The sequence below is a fragment of the Nothoprocta perdicaria genome, unplaced genomic scaffold (assembly GCF_003342845.1).
Source record: "Nothoprocta perdicaria isolate Ctin4 unplaced genomic scaffold, notPer1 scaffold_25, whole genome shotgun sequence".
Lineage (NCBI taxonomy): Eukaryota > Metazoa > Chordata > Aves > Tinamiformes > Tinamidae > Nothoprocta > Nothoprocta perdicaria.
This window is the reverse complement of record NW_020455477.1, coordinates 2387243-2405128: the sequence shown is the minus strand read 5'-3', so window position 1 is coordinate 2405128 and position 17886 is coordinate 2387243. Positions and strand designations below refer to the sequence as shown.

At 41.4% G+C, this 17886-nt stretch overlaps 1 protein-coding gene across 1 annotated transcript in view; it reads left to right on the top strand.

The window, feature by feature from the left end:
• Nucleotides 1-17886, top strand: part of FARSB (phenylalanyl-tRNA synthetase subunit beta) — a 30747-nt gene that overhangs the window by 12173 nt on the left and 688 nt on the right. The window contains exon 16 of the mRNA XM_026040071.1: nt 4538-4687. Within this exon, the coding sequence (XP_025895856.1) occupies nt 4538-4687 (150 nt within the window). The remainder of the gene's footprint in view (nt 1-4537; nt 4688-17886) is intronic.

Sequence of the window (17886 nt, the reverse complement as noted above, 5' to 3'; positions counted from 1 at the left end):
TGAAGCAGTTGAATTATCTAGCTCACTTTTCAAAAGCTTCAGTGAAATTCTTCTTATGTGATGAGGCCTTTTCCTTTCACTGGATAGTCTAAAAGTATTAGACAGTCTTTTTATCTGGATAAAAAGTGTCAAAGTAAAATGGATTGTATACATGGATTTTTTAAAATGTTTGCAAAAAGCCTTCTAAAGAACTTTACTGATTCTTTCTATATGGCATCTTAATGGGAAAAGAGTGCACAGCTACAAATTTGGGGGATGACAGCTGGGGTACGACTCTGGATTAAGTTTTGCCTCTCCATGAAAAAGGCTGACACTGCTTTAAATTCAGCAGCAAAAGGGTTCTGTTGTTCTATTATCTGGTTTCAGATTTTAGTGGTTATGTTTAAGGTATTTGGGATCTGCAAAGCAAAGGTTTATGTAAGGCATAAACAAAATGGCAAGTAAATTGCTTTGTTGATTAATTTAATTTGTAGATTACTTAAAAAAGCCATGCCAAGCAAAATAAGCAGTTTTAGCAAAGCATGTAGACTTTTTTTTTGTTATTAAATACAGACAGCTTAGTGGTACAGCTCATTCCTTTTTGGGCATGAGTTAGCTAGTATGGAAAAAAACTTGGTAGACATGGCAGAATAGCATTAGCATTCTTCAGTACTGAGAGTGGAGCTATTTATCTTGGAATCAAGGAGACTGTTTATTCTGGCTTCATAAAATTTGCAAGTTAAAAATTGATTATTTTGTACATGTGTTAACTGTAGCTCTTCTAAGCTTTCCTTTTATACAAATGACTGCCTAACAGTCTTACAAAGTCTGGGTCTGTAGTGCCCTTCAGTTTGATCAGAACCACTGCAGCAGATGGAAGATAAGACTTGTGAACCAGCAGCTTTGTAACCTGCCCACTTGGGCAGCCCTTTCACAGGTTGGGCATTTGCAGACTATGAACAATAACTGAAACTGTTTAGTGGTACATTTAGAATAACTAGTGCTTTTCCCAACATTACTTCCAAAGTTAGACTTGCCAAATAAATAGTTTGAAAGAGTTGGAGAGAACAAAATAACAGGTAATTCTGCAAACACAGAAGAATGTGAGGTTGTCCTCTCACATATGGAATGAGATTTCCTGCAGAAGGCTTATGTCATCAGACTGACTAATTTAATTTTATTATTTCATGATTTTGGCATGTAGAATTTTCAATTAATAATTCAAAAAGTATGGGTCAGAGTATGGACTTTAACAGCATTTGAAATGGCATCTTGTAGTCATTCGTGTGTGAATGAATCTAGCTCTTTTAAATTTTTTTTTTTTTTCTAAAATACCTTCTTACACAGAACTCGTACTGACCAAGGTAAACAAAATGAATAGAACTTTTTTCCTCCAGACAGGTCTGCCAGAAAGGTTTGATGTAATAAATAAGCAAAACTTGTGCCAGATTCAATATAACTAAATAGAGCCAAATCTGAACATAAATGTTTTTTCTTGGGGCAGGAGGAAATATAGCAGTGAATATTTTTTTGTGTGTGGTTTAGCCTGTAAGATTATATAGTCTCTTCTAGCAGCACAGTTAGTAAAGCTAGTTCAGCATAGAAATAATCACTTTTACACCACTACTTCAAGCACCACTGCTTTTCACTCTTCCACCACAATGAAAGAAATGAATCCACTAAATAAATAATTAGCTTTTAGAGTGACCTAGTTGAGGGTGAGAAGCCCTTGGTAACCTTGAACATAACCTGCATCAAGTGTGAGTACAGCCAGGGACATATGTTGAAGCATTTTCTTTTCCAAAAAGTCTGCAATCTTTAAGTAGATACAGAAAATAGCTCTTTTTTTTATGAAGCTGTTTAAAAGAACAGATGGCCCTTTCAGCTCAGCAGGTCATTTCTGCGAAGCCTCTCTAGTTTGCTCGGGCCAGCGAATTACACCACTTTATCTTCCATTGCCCTCTCTTGGTTCACATGTTCCTACCCAGCTACCCATCCTTGGGATTGTTTAACAGCAGCATCTCCAGGAAGTGCTTTGAAGTCTCAGAAATATCTATATCTCTATTTAGATGTAATTTAGGTTGACATACTTGGCAGACTCATTTAAAAAACAGAACTGTTTCATGGCATGACACAAGAGGTCTCTTAAGTGAGTTATAAAGAACTGAAGCATTTCTAACATCTGCCAGCTTTTGCATACACTTCCCTAATACTTTCTTCATTCTTCCGGTGATATGCAGTGAATGAACTTCTTGTGTTTTGATATAACTCTGTAAAAGAGTATGTTTCATAGCACATAGCTTTTTGGAACACTTTAAAATGCCATACCTTTCCCCTACCAAGAATTTTTACAGTTGGTTGCAAATCATGAAGTTTAAAAAATGCCATGTATGTTTCTGTCTTTAAGTTAAGAATAGTGTTCTTAAGACACTGCTGACTAAGCAATAATTAAAGCAAATCCAGATAATCACTGCAGATTCTGCTCATGAAATGAGTCACCAAGAAAAAAAGAAGTAGGGCATAAAGTCCCAAAACTTGCTTTCTTAAGGGCAAATAAAGATATTTGCGATAGCAGTAGTAGCAATTGGAGTCTTAATAGATCTGGGAAAGAGACACACAATGTTGGGACCAAAAGACCACTGTGTTCAAGGAGGACAGATCAAATGTAGCAGCTCTTGGTACATCTTCTGTAGCTTTTCTGGCCTGCCATTTAACATAAACTTCAGAATTGGACTCTCCATTGTTACTTAAAACTACAAATTATTGTAACAGTAAAAGGTTCTTAGGTGACAAAATGCAGCATCCATTGCCCCAGCAGGAAGTTCAGCTTTCATGACCCTTTTCATGAGAAAGTTTTTGTCTATATTTACCCCCTGTATGTAACCACCATCAGGTAGAAGAGAAGGAAATGAGAATGCCCACCTAGATACTCCCACCACTAGGCCAATTAGTAGACTATAGACTCCATAGGAAACCTGGAAGGGAAGAAATCTGTTTATTTTACATCATCCTCTGCAGGTAATAAATCTGGTTCTAACTTGTTAGGCATGATGAGTCTACATTACAAAGCAGTGCAGTACAAAAGGAGAAGATAAAGCTGATGATTTGAGTCCATGTTACACGTTTAAGCTCTACTTTGGACTAGCTCTAGTCAAATCATGTGCCGAATGCCCTTTAGTGACTGAAGCTAGTTACGTGCCTGTCTCGAACACCACTTCTGATTTAATTGCAGCTGAAAGAAAGCCAGTTTATATGCTCTAGGATTGCTTTACAATGAATGCAAGCATGTTAAGTGTGGATAATCAGGATATTTGCTTCAGAAATTCAGTTCTGGTCCAAAATGAGATGTAGTGCACCTTTATACTGAATATGCTTTAAAAGCACATGAATTTCTAGAGGATGACTGTCACAGAAAGAGACCTTCCTTAGTTTCAAAAGAATTTACCCTGTGGATAAGTCAATCTTGCTCAATACATATACAGTTGAACCTGGGAAAGGGAAAGACCTAGAGGCAACAAAGGAGCTGACCATGTTAATCAGTATTTTGAATTTCACTGCAACTGAATTGGCAGCTTTGTGACAACAGGTTTCTTGTTCCCTTCCTAAATCATTCCTCTCAAAAAAAGGAGAAAGGTTAGAATCAGCAATGAGTAAAGCATCCTGGTAGACCCACAGCAGTGCTAGACAGTGTGTGGCAACGGTGCAGCCTAAAGACATGACAAGTTCATTTTTAAAAGTGCCTGTACAGTATAAAAAAGAAAAATGTATTTTGATGAAGTGTGTAGTGTAAGAAGACTCACAGCAGAGGCTAAGGTTGTGAATCAAGGCAGACATAGTGCTTTTGAGTTAAGTGCCTGAGTTAAAGCAACCGGGGCAGTACAAGAGAGACAACCTATCTGGGTCTTCCACAGGCACTAGATGCAACAGCCCTAGAGGGCAAAATCTGCAAAGTAAGTTCAGCAGTCACAGCAATAGGAGCTGTCCCAAGTATGACACACTTCTGTCACAGTCCTGAATTTGTGAAACGTAGCACATTTTTCCTAGTGGTTTTCATTTGAGGATGTCCAAGATGATCATGAAAAGCATCAGTTGTGATCTGGAAACCTGCATGATTTCAGATCTTTCACAGATCACCATACTAACACAATCAACTTTTCCCAGTTGTGGGAAATAACTTTTTTTTCCCCATCAGTGTCACAAGCTTTTTCATGCTTGCCAAATATAAATATTTTAGCTGGTCTACTCAGAATTTCTCTAGCACATAAATATATGCTTGGTATCTATCACTGGTTAGAAGATATTTGTATTTAACAACTGTTTCCTGCCCAAGGTATAATATACTTTAAACCCCAATTTCTGATTGTGAGAGTCCAAAGAAATCCACTTATCTCCTCAGATTCTGCTAGGTGTCATAGAGAGGGCACTTTACATACTCATTTCTCCTTTGAGCACTAAATGCCTGACTATCACAGAAGGAAACTGATGCAAAAGGAAAGATCTAAAGTGTGATAAAATTTCTGAGAAAATAAAACTTACGCTGCTGCTGCTTCTTCTTCAGATGTAGGGGCAAGAAACTACCGACACCTCTGTGCGCTTTATTACAATAAGAACCCAGGGTTTGAGATTATCCACGGTTTGCTGGACAGAGTCATGCAGCTTCTGGATGTACGGAATGAAGAGAACGGATATGTGATCAAGGCAGGAGAAGGTAAGGAGCACACGGCTGCAGCACGCAGCAGGGATGGTTCTGGAGCTCAAATGTTTCATTACAGTCTGAAAGGAAAGTGCTGCTGTTAACAGGAGTAGCCACTAAGAAGAAATGGTGTCATATATGCTGCCTCACTGCAGCATGAGTGGAACTACTCACTAGTTATGTAATGGGTTACTCAGTGGGGTTGGAGGCTTCCTATGAACTCTTCTCAGTAGTTTTATGTAAATTGAGCTGGCCGCTTTTTAAGGAGACTCAGAGTACGTGGCATGAACTTCAAGGACTATTTGTAATGAATTAATTCAGCAGGTGGTGGAAAGGATAAGAAGTCACTGAACAAGTCAATGAATGTGACAGATATCCAGACAGGGTTAGTCAAAGAATGTAGTGCGTATGACAGTTTCTTACTTTAAATTTACAGCTTTATTAAGCCGACTTTGAGACTAATCCCGCTGCCTACACAAGCGGTTTGTAGTTTTATAACAAGCCTACTGTTTGTCCCTATAGGATGAGCTGCACAAATAGAAATAATGCCCTTAAGTGCAAAATCTCCTTTTTGCATCCATGTGCACATGCATAGAAGAGAAAGAACCATATGCATAGAAGAGAAAGAGTGGACACATTGCACAATTGAGAGGTTAACACAAGACAGCAACTAGCAACTAACCTATTCTGTTAGCTAAAATAACCATGTAATAAATACAGTAAAGAAAAACAAGACTCTGGGGGTAGTAGCAGCAGTTTCTTTTGCTTCATGCATGGACATTCCAAGATCTGGGAGACACTGACATCCTGCTGAGCAAAGAGCAGTTAAGGGCAGAGCTGCCTGTTCTGTGGGCCTTGGAATGTCCCTAGGAGCTGGGTGCTCAGCTGTCATTGGTGTGACAGTCAGGCCTCTTAGATTCCTTTTCAAAACACATCTGTAGCTTGTTTTTGAATACACATATCAAGAGTTTGCTTTAGCATTTGGAAATAATTGCACATGTTTTGTATTCTGCACTACAGTGTTCCAGTAATGTCGGACTGACTTGAAAAAGAACAAAAAAGATATCAAAGAATAATCCTTACAGCACGGTGCATAAGTCACTTCCAAACCCTAGGGCTCCTGGTATTCCTGATGCCAAGGGACTTGTCCTTTTAAAATCCCTGCATTTTCATGTTATTCAACAACATTTTTAGCATAAAGGATAAATGAGGACTTGTCATATGTAATATGTTCTGAGGAGATTCTGACTTTGGGCTAAAGACGAAGGATAGAAGATGTCTGTACCTTCTAAGCAGCAGCTCTACCAGATTACTCTGGCTTCCCTGCAGCTCTCCTGACATTGGAGTTTAACCTTGGGGACAATGCAGATGGCTGATAGTCAAGTGTCATAGTGAATGCAGCGTCACTGCACCAATTTATTTAGAAGACCTTGACTGCAGAGATGGTTGGAAATAAAGGAGTTTGGAGTTGGGTTTTCCCTTTATTCCCCTCCCTTTTTCTTAAAAAACTTGGTTTGCACATGAGCGAGAATGTCAGCAGATGATGGAGCAAGGTCGATTGCTGAGTGAAGAAAAGGTATCCTGTAACATCCTAACAGGCTGCAGCATACTGAAATATTCAACAGAGGAACAGTGCTAGTCACTTCAGAGGTTCTAAATCAGGATAAGATCAGCTGTAGATTTAGAGGTATTTTGGGGAGCACACTTTTCTATTGCCTATTCAAAATTAGAATTTGTATAATAAGAAAGAGGTTTATCCTATGACACTGATTAGGATTTAGAAAGATTCCAGGTAAGTTTTGCTGAAAATCACATAGAGAAAAAGTTAGACTAGTATACAGCACAGTATAAAAAGCCTTAGGCTTGGTTGGTTTTATTCCTTATGTAACTGATTAAAATATTCCAGTGATTATCAGAAAACATGGCAAAAAATAGTTTTGAATATACAGTGACAATTGAGGAGATATTTGATTATTCCAAAATCATTTTGATAAATAAGATGCCTGTACTGTGTTTGTGCTTGGTCCATATGTGCAAATCATGGCTATTTAAGCCCCTTCTGTTCCCCTAACACCTAACTGCTCTGTGACTTGACCTTAAGGCCTTTTTGCCCTTGCAGCAGCACCTGTGGAAGTAGTGCAGATGCTAGAAAATACGGGTGAAATTGTGATGTTCCCCTGGCCTTTGCACTACTCTTCAGTGTAATCTGAGCTCAGTAATAAGCAGAGAAGGGATGTTTTGAGCAGCCTAAAGGAAGAGGGGGGTTTTGAGTGACTGAATTTAAGGGTTTCAACATATATTTAGTGTTCAGTGCTTTCAGTTTCTTAGAAGTACTAGTGGAACAAGTTCCTTTTTCACTGTCACTAAATATACTAAATGATATCACTTTAAAGATGAAACTGAGAGAAAGAAAAACCAAAAATTGCCCATTCAGTTAAAATGCTCAGAACAGACTCCAACACACGAGTAAATCCTATAGGTACTGGTGAAAAGGAAAGGGAAGAAGAAATCACACTGCGTTTCCACAATCCCACAGATCACCCCATTGCACTCCTGGGAACAGCCACATCTTATTCCCTCCTGGCACGCTGGGCAAAGGAATTGCCCTTTTGCTTTTAAAATAATCATTTTGCAACAAATCACAACCTAAATCTCTTTAGTCTGGGACTAGTTCTGAGTTATGTACAGAACTGCACTCATGCAACTATCTCTTATGAGATTTAAATTTCTTTCTTTATATTTCTTGTGAGGTTTAAATTGGGAGCTAGTAATAAGCACAGATGCTAAGTGCCTGTGTTGGATTTGGCACCCCTAGCGCTAATCAGCTCTAGCTTGGTTGCTGTCAATGGCAAATCTGACCTTTAAGTTTTGTGTCTTGGCAACCACTGAATCATTCATGAGTATCAATAATTATATATTTACTCATAGATAACCATAGGAAATGGGCTTTGCATGAAGCTTCAAAACATCAGTTGTGACATTTTAGAAAATATCTTATTCCAATTCTTAATCCAGTGAGCATTCAAAAATAGATACTTCATAGATGCCCTTACATCCTTGCAATTTCATTTATAGAACAGACTTGAAATTTGAAAAGATAGACTCAAATTTAACAACATCTGTTTTCCATCAAATGTAAGCTGCTAATTGATTGAATTTAAATGCTCTGCATTTCATATTTGACAGTTCACAAAATTTTTTGGGTCACTCAGATTCAGTGTCACAATCACTAGTTTTATGGTTATCTTCATTATCCATCTTGGAATACATTAACATTTTTCTATGGAATTATGGAATTCCTCAGTTTTGTTATTGTTAATTAACACCAGGAGACAGGATATTTGCTTTGGGAATTTACAACTCTGGGGCCTAAGACCTCTAGAATATCTCAAAAACATCCTATTCCTGGTAGATGTAACGAAATTTCAATTGTCAGTGGACAGAAGACACCTCATTATGTTCAAAAAACACCTTATTTCCAGATAAAGAAAACATTTAAAACTTGTGTCTTTTCTCACTTTAACAGTTTAATCAATCTTGTGAATAAATAAAAATATCTCCACCTATTTGTTTCTGATACTCTAAAAATTTAACACTGTCCTTATTGCTGCCAGTCCATCTTCCCCACTCTCCTCAGTTTCCTTAAAGATTTTTCAGCTTCTGACATTAGGTAATATAGTGCAATTTATATCTCTCATTTTTAAGCATTTTTTTGTTTTGTCTCCATTTGTTTCACCACTGAATATAGGTGGGGCCTTGCCCAAATTATTCAGTTCTGTGGGGTTTTTTTCCCTTTTTTCCTCCTTTTTTTTTTTTTTTTTTTTTCTCTCCCCTCTCCTAGAATTGATGCTGAGGCTTATCCAGTAAGTTCTTGTGGGATTCAGTCTTCCACTCCTATGCTTTCTGAAAATATTTAGTTTGTTTTCCCCAACAGCTCTAAGATAGGACACTTTAAAACTGAATAATTTTAGTGCAAGTTAGTGACCACACTTTTGAACCTATTACCCTGACTCTGCACAGCTGTTTCAGAGTTCCAGCACTGATCAGTAATCACGATGCCTTAACTGTACGCCCATCAAGACAGCAGGATTTGAGGAGCAGGATGTTACAGCCAGCAAAGCTCTCACATCTCCCCCTTTTTGCCTCCTGCAAAATTAGGCATTTGTCACTAGTCCTTGTGGCTTTCCCGTAAGTTGGCTACTTAAGACCTTGTAATTTTCCAAATAATTTCTCCTCATTTTTTCTTGAGCAGTTTCCCCTGTAGCATCAAGGCAGCTTAGTTACATGAAGAAATAACTTAATTTTGAATTTAGAGATGTAAGTTCACTACTAGGACAGGTATAGCTGCTCATTTAAGGTCCACTAAGTTGTCTATTATATCTGCTCTTTTTCTATCGTTTGGATAGAAGGCTTCCAATCCATAGGCACCAAGTCCCTACAAACTGAGGCTGCAGCCCTACCAACCACCTTCTACTCCCATTTTATTTCTTCAAATGTGGCTGTAATTGAAGGATCACTCAGAAAGCTACTCCCCCAAAGGCTACTATCTCTTTAATCAAATATCACAGCATGTCTAGTAGATAAAAATCTGCCTTGCCTCCAGAACTTAAAAATTCTGTCACAGCTTACACTGTACTATATAGGTCACTACTTTACAGTCTGTCCTCTCACATTTTGGAAGAGAGGATTATTTATTAGAAATTTTATTTTCAATATAGCTGTTGATTGCCATCTCTAGAAAAGGGATCATTCAAGTCCATAAGTAGGAAAAAAGGGTATTTATTTTTAGGTGAAGGGGTTTGGCATTTTTTAGGAACCTTTCTCCCCACAGACACATGAGTTTCCATGGAAGTCAGAGATGCTGCAGGCTGGCTGTGTTGTGGAGTTGATGTTTAGGGTGGCACCAGCCCCAGGTTTGGTGGCTGATAACAGAAGCCACATCACACATCAGGTTCATCTGTTCCCATCGCAGAGACCCACAGGAACGCAAGGGGCTTGAGGGGAGATGCTCAGCATAACATTGCTGCAGTTCACTTTGGGTTTGAACTGTGATGCAGCGACAGCAAGATTCCTTCAGACTTACTGCGATATAAATATTCTTCCAGTTACTCAAACAATGAATGTTTAAGCAGGAGTTTGCAAGTTTTTAGCTCAAACTTTTACATCAGTGTGCATACAAAATCCCAAGACTGGTACTTCTCATGCCCACAGCAGCAAAATGGGCTTTATGGTTTTTTGGGGGGCATATGCATTACAGGCAGAAGGAAGCAGAGAAATACTGAGCAAATGTGGCTAGTCCCAGAACTTCCTTAGTTGCACTGAGGACAGAATAGGCAGATTTGTCACAGACTCCGTTGCTTCTGGCTGGGAACTGGCTCACTCTTAACCAGTGTGAGCATTTGCACTCCCAGTGGTGTGGCCACGATCTTAGAGCCAGGAGCTGTGACATGTGAAATCCCAGTTGCTGGCAACTAAATGACCAACAGTTTTAGTAACTGCAGCAGTTCCTAGTTTGTGTACTAGTTTGTGAAACTATTTCCTGAAAAGGATGAAATGTGGTAGCCATCTCTGGGCAAGTAACATTAGAGCACTGGACAGGGAGGGCAGCCCAGTCTAGGGCATGAAATGAATAAACATCTACACTCTAAACACAACATGCCAAAGGAGACAGACGGACTTGCTGTTGTTTCTTGTTATTCTCTAATGGCCTATATGAAATCAGAGCCTTAAAGCCAAAGCCTGCTGGAATTACTATGCACGTATAGAGTATGTTATGCCGCCTACCATAAAGAATATGGCTTATTCAGGCTTTGTTCCCTAGTCTGACAGATTCTGTTTTTTTAAAAGGTGAATTAAGCTTTTAGATATGTAAAGAGGGACAAAAACAGTCAAAGAACAGAAAGAATGCAAGTTTACTAATATTAAAAGCATTATGTTCTCTAACTAAAGTCAACTATGAGGACATCTGAGAAAATAGAGCTTTATTGGGTATTAGGAATTCTCTAGTTTTATAAATAGCTGTAACACAATATCAGCATAGGTCTGGGACTTTTAGGAAGGACAAACTATAACATTCCAGATAAATCCAGATTTCAAAACTAGCCTAAAACCAAAGATCTGCTATGTAATGGTAGCACACCTAAATTCCAGTGTAAAATTGCCATTTCCCACATCTGCTGCACAAAACCAAATTTATTGAGCTCAATGAATGTTACATAAATATTAATTTCTAAGAAAATGCAGAGAATTTAGGAGAATTCTCTGTAGGTTTTCCATTCAAGACAAGCTTTTCTCTACACACCATTTCAGACAATCCCCCTGATGCTCCAGGACCAGAGGCTGATCTGTGCCCCAAGATGCCTGCTTTCCTTAGCCTCCACACCAATACCACCTTCCACCAGGAGGGGCAGAAACGGCACTTTTACCCACATAATCTTTAATGCCTTTGACACCACCGTAATCCTAGGTACAACGCAGAACCAAGAGCAGAAGCTCTAAACCTGTTACCTTCCCCAAGTCCCTTCCTGCTGTGGCTGCAGAAGGAGCACCCAGCAACACCCACATATCCTCTTACTCCTCTTGGGGAGCTCTTCAGCAAGAATTAGAAACAAAGCTAAGCTTAAAAATAAATTTGAAATAATCAGTGTCTGTCTCTATTCAGAGAGGAAAAACTTACTAGATAGACCAGTTCCCAGTCCATCACTGCACACACTTTCTTACTTGATTCTAACAACTGATTTTTTCCAAGCAGTATTATGGTTACTGCATCCCAATTACAGTTAGAAGTAATAAAATGAACAAGGCACTCTGCTAAGTGCTACTTGTTTTATCAATTATACTATCTTCAAGAAGGCAGCATTTTGTTATGGTTTTTAGTTGCAGACATAGCAGAAAAAAGAAAGTATTATTACAGAGATGAGTATTGTACATTTATATTTGTAAGAGAATATTGTTGAACCTAAATATAGTCAAATACAGAATAGAAGATACTCAGTTGTAGAATTATAAGTTCTTGCAAAATATAAAAATGACTTAGTTTGCCTCATGCCCAGCTTTAGGCACAAATTAATAACAGTGCAGCCTTGACTTGGTTGCCCTGTGGTAGATGACTAATTCACTCATCACTTCAGGTTTGTGGATGATTTTATATTGTCCATGACCTTACTGTGACAACAAGAGGCCTAATACTTAACTCCATTTTTGGATATATTTCTTTATCTGGACAGGTAAAGAATTGATTGTTCCTTTGCCCTTTTCCACTGTGTCCCTTATAAGGAGGGTTATTAAAAAATAAAAATAAAATGAACGATGTCCTTTAAAGAAAGCATTAGTAGTCTTAGAACCTATTCGCTCATTTCATTCAGCTGTTTATTGTATTTTCCATTACTAATTATCTTATTTCCTGCCATAAGGTATGATTTGGGAGGGGGAGAGGTTCTGGCTGGGCTTTCCTCAAGAGCTCCAAACCAAAAACTGTAGCTTATGAGTATCACACTCAGCCCCAAAAATGTTTGCTCTGGATGCAAGACTGGGTATGAGGAAATAACTGCTGGCAACATGCAAGAACAACTGGCGTCCCACAGTGTGTTCCAACATCATGCAAGAGTTGATATCTGCATGGATAAGAGTACTTAAGGTGAATCATCCCATAAAAAGGGATTTAGATGTCTGTGCAGTTCACACTGGATAAGGTTTTGGGAGTCTGAGTGTACTGCATGGGTGCCCAAGAGAACGTAGTTGCCTTTAAAATACATGCACAAATAGAAAGGGTGCTCTCATAAGAGTCAGTCTGTCTAAAATGTGAAGAACCTAGAAAGAAAAACAACCAGCAGCTTCACAAGGCTGAATTACCCAGGACACAGCACAGGTAAAAACCCTTCAACGGGTGAGTCAGGACGAGGAAGTGAAAGGGCAGCTGGAGTGACTAAGGGGAATGGGAATTAGGATGAAAGACTTCAGAGGCCACATGAGCTCCACTCTGTTACCTTCTTAAGCTTCAGCTTCCGATGTGCCTTCAAATTACGGGAAGGAATGGGGAGGTTTTAAGGCTTAGTGCAACTGTAGGCCTATAATACTACTTTAATCTATTTCTTTCTGAAAAGGAGGGAGCACAGAGTAAAGAAACTGTGCAAGGTGTTTGACAACAAAGAGTGCAAGGAACGCTGAGGTTTTTGAGGGTCAATTAGCCAGAAAATGTGCTAAAGACTACATACTCTATTGGATTACTGGCCAAAGAATTACCCCAAAGCAATCAAAGTGGCCCTGCTGCCTGAATTCAGAAAGGCAATTACAGATTTTGAAGACATGCTACAGAAGCTTTAATTAAAAGGTATTATTTCTACACCACTGAACACTGGAAATTAAATTTTTACTTGCAGCCATGAGAAGTGGCTTTTGTCTCCTGCTTACGTGTCAGCCTCAGACATGACTGGCTTTGGATTCTCTTCTCCAGGAATGTATATTGTGTTTCAGCCTACCCCTTTTGTAACTACCAATTATGATATTGAAAGGTGGATTTCCACTGCCGAACCGTCTGGCTTCGCCTGCCATTGTGTAGGACTCTGTCAGCAGGGACTCTGTGATCTCTGGCTGGATTTCAAGGTGAAGTTTATAGAAGTACTGTTTGTACCTCACCTTTTGAGACTACCCTAGGAAAATAGGCTTGTGTGCATTAACTATATCAAAAACATGATAGATGTGTTTAATGTGATTAAAGTTGTATTTTGGAATGGGTGGTATCATAAAATTAAGAGCCTATGCATTTTTTCCTGGCTCCCCATGCACACCAGTAGCACATTCATTATCATACATCATTCATCAGGCCTTGGATCCCATTCCAAAACTTTATACTTTAGTGCAAGAGGTCACAGCAGAGCACAGTGCCCAGCACCCTACACAAGCCCTGACAGAAGCAGAAACATCAGTGCCCTTCGCTTGAGAACGCAAGAAACTCACCGAGCAGGAACAAGTTTCCTTACCTTCATTTCGTGGTTGTTTTGATGCAGTTGTTGGTTTGCTGGGCTGTCCTGGGGGCTACCAGGGCTCCCCTGTAACCTCCAACCTTTCCCCCCTGGAGCCGGGGAGGATCTTCCCCCTCCAATCCCCTTTTCTACCCCCACCTGGTCCCGCAGTCAAATCGCTCCCTCCTGCTGTGGAAAACCTGCATCTCTTCCTCCCTCTTTCTGCTCTATGCCCTTCGCTCGGCCTGACTTCTGTTTCTTTAAGTGATTTCGTTGCAACATCTGTGGGCTTTTATCTGGAAATTTCCTTTACTCCAAATCCTGGTGCCTTTGCAGAGATATGTGAAAAAGGCCCAAATTTCAAAATTTCAGCCTTTGGGCAGTCTCCTTCACTTGCCACGTGCTTGGTCAAACGGAGTTAGTGAGACTGGGAGCCCCCAGGTGCCCTGGCTGTGCTCTGCAGGCCATTTCGACACGGATAAACCCAGCAGCATTCCCTATTGCAGCAATTCTTCTAATAAGTTTCATTATTAACCAGACTTCATTAATTATCTGTAAGGCCATTCCTCAGCTTACATTCCTTTGGTGCAAGAACCAGGCGTTAGCCAAACAGAAGGGGATTCTAAAGCTTTTGGCAGGCTCTTTCCTTTCCATGTGCTTATTGTGTGATTTCTTGCAGTCACAGAGCAGTACCGTGCAGTGCTGTGTCTGCGAAGTGCCACGGAGACGAGGGGCTGCACTGCGAAACTCAGTCCACCTTAGGGTAACTAGCACAAAAAGGTGGCTCGGGAGCCCTGTTCCCTGCACTTGGCAGAGCCATGTGTTCCCCTTTGAAATTAATGATATGTTTACCTGTTCACGCTGCAAGGGCTCTCAGAGGAAGACAAATAACATCTCGGTCCTTCTGCAGCATCGAGTGCTGCAGTGGAGGACGTGGCAGGACACCTAGTGCGTGGCCTGCAGCAGCCGCAGCCAGCAGCTCGTCCCGCTCTGCTCCCTTGTCCTGGCCACACATTGTGGTCACTGCCTCGCACAGCACCAGCCCAGATGTGTGCAGGCCACCTCAGCCACTAACAGGGCAGGACAGTAACAAAGAGAGGGCTCTGAGGCAGCCCTGCACGAAGCGAGGCCCCGAGGAGCGCTCGGGTGCCCGGGGAGCAGGCCCCTCATCTCAAGGTGGTGCCATTAGCGTGCGGCAGCAGCACAGGGCAGGGCCTGTCACCACCTTCTCTTGGTGGGAAGCCACCGGTCCAGTGCAGTCGAATTACGAAGCTCTGCAATAATCCCTGCTCTGCCCGTGTTCAGAGGGGCTCAGTTTCTGTCAGCGGTCAGGTTCTAGTTAAATTAGCATTTCAGCTGATAATTAGCCTTATCACAGTTTCATGGCTTCCAGTGCAATGTGTTCAGTTGCCGCCATTTTCAGCACCTGTAGTCACCGTGTCGTTTTTATCTGCGAGGAGCCCACTGATTAACAACCACAATAAACAGGCAGGTTTGGCTGCTGGGTGACTAAGCGTGGAGCCCGTGGGACTCCCCTGCAGCAAGCCCAGTAATCGCTGCCGCCGCCGCCGGTTTCTTCAGCAAGCTGCTTGTTATGAAACGCAGCCGAGAGCTTCCTGGTGCACAGCAGCTCCGCGCCGCCGCCGCGGCTGTCCTGGACCAGGCCCTGCTCTGGGAGCAGCGGGCTGGTGCTGCTGAACATTGTCCCTTGCAGCGCATTGTCCCTCCGTGAGTGTCCCGGGGCTCGCTGCTGCCTGCCGAGCACTGCAGTTCAAACCTGCTGGAAGGGACAGGGACAAGAACTGCCTTCCCCATAGAGTGACTCCATGGAGAATTATTCCAGACTCCCCCCGCATTGAGAGGTCTAAAACCAGGTTAAAAACAGTTAAGCCATCATGTATTTGGAACGGGATGTGCAAGAGGATCGAGTAGCTTTCCCCAGGTTATACACTAAGCAGCTCAGAAGAACAGACAATTCACACTCATTTTTCTCACTGACCCTGTTGTTGAAGCCCTTTTTTTCTTTTTCCCTACAGTTTTCTGGTGGGATTCCATGACAACATTAACGTTTGCTTGCTTCTTGCTCTTGTGCCAGTTTAAGTTTACTTTCAGGCTTCTGAAAGAATGTCACTGCATCCTGCTCACATGAATGGTACAATACAAGCTTTATTCACAGATAGGAAAACTTTAACCACTAACTACAAGGGCACTTTATTTTTAGATTATGTTTTCAGCAGTAATCTGCAGTGCGATCTGTATGTGCGGCATTCCTTTTCTAAATGTGTTTTGTCAAGTTTTATTTTAATGCTTACTTTGAATACTGCTCTTTGGCCAGATTCATCTGTTACCAGAATTTCAGTGTCTAGATGATTTTATTTTTGAATGTCCAATGTAAGTAGTTGGTGAGCACTCATAGCCAAGATTTGGACCAGATGATCTAAAAGATACCAGTTCAAAAGATTTTTTAAAACATCTGCTATGTTACTTTCATCATTTACTAATACCAAGGGCTGGACTGTTGAAGCAGCTCCCAGCACATGGTTGTCCTCATCCTGTTGCAGAAACAGAGCGCAGGGCGTTTCTTATCTGCAGTGATGCAACTTGATTCACGCCCAGTAACTCACTCCTTTTGCAGAAAATGCTTTGTCAGATTTTAGGCTATTGAGAAAACGATGAAAGGGGGTAAAGGAAGGGATGTTGACTCATCTCTGATACTGTCCCTCCTAGTCAGGCTGTTGAGCAGTAAGTTAGTAGGGAATCCTCCCTGTGTGCAAGGGCAAACCCACAAAATACACAGCCAGGGCAGCTTTGGCTTTGGGGGAACAGGAGGATCTGTAGGATCCAGTGTCCCCCGTTAATCCCATCCCTTTGGGGAACAGTTCACAGCAGTCCCTGCTGCACTGCTAGCCAGAGGTCCCAAGCAGAGCGCCTTAATTCGGTGGCATCCAGGCCTCCTGTCATTTCCAGGATGAAAATAATTGGAGGAAGCAAAGGAAAATACAAGCTTCACATTTCATCTTAGACCACAGAAGCTTACCCCATTCTTTCCAGTTTAATGCAATTGCTGCGGGAGCATCCCAGTACTCTAATCATGCTGGGATGGACCAAAAAAAGAGAAAGGAAGGGGTGTTCTTCCCATGAAGCGATCCCTGCTAGAGAACATATGTGTGCCATGATTTTCTTCTAGGAAAAGCATTCGAAACCTCCTAAATCTTACTAAGTTTGAGCTAGAATAAAGCAGTATCTGCCTGGAGCTGATAGGGTGAAGCCCCTGCGTATCACTTCAGCCTCTGTCCCATTACGGAGTGCTGGAGGTGTTTGTGCTGTGAACATCGTTATTAGCGAGGTTGGAAGAACGTGTTTCTCAACCAGCATAATTGCAGGAGAGCAGAGCCCTGTGCCAAGGGCTGGGCTGCCCGTGCTCCGCTTGGTTCCCAGGCGGACACGAGCTCTGGCGAGGCAGGTTCCGAGCAGGGGAGGTTGCTACTTCTGCGCCCGCGGTTCTGTTGCATGTTTTGAAGGGCTGGCGGGGAAAAATGTCACTTGTGAGGGCAGAAACAACAACAAGCAAAGCACTGTGGCTGCCACGGGCAAGCTGGAACGTGTTGCTGGCCTAACCTGCACGCACACAGGTAAGTTCACACACAGGCAAGGCTGTGGTTCCTCTGAGGCCCCGTCTTCCTCCGAGTCTTCCACAGTCAGTCCAGCTATTTTTTTAAATAATACTTAATATTTAAAAACTTGGGTCTCGGTTTGAAGTTAAAGGACCTGGGGGGTTTCTCTGGGCCGTTCATTGTTTCAGTTTTACAGCATGTATGAAACTGTTTAAAAGCTCCTCTGCAGATGAGGAATGTAGGTTAAGTTTCTAATTATGGGACCTGCAGCCAAGCGTGACATTCCTGCCCGGCGCTCACATCACAGGATGCTTTATTTCCCCAAACAGAAAGGTGGCAAACACTCAGGTGCTAAAGGACCCAAAGCCTGCACAAGTTCTTAATTTCAGAATCCCTCCGACTCACGGATCTCTGTGGCTTTCTGTCACAAGCGACCCTTTGACAAAGCAACTGGAGTGTGAAAAAGGCCCGTGCTTCAGGCTTCGCGTTTTATTTTTAGCTCAAAGTCTTTCCTCATTCTCCATCAATCATGACAACTGTTAATGCAAGAAAGTGGGACCCCATTCTTAGCATCTTAGCAAGGAGAACTGTTTAATACTGAGAGCTTTGTTCTCCATGTAAAATGCCTATTGACTTCTTT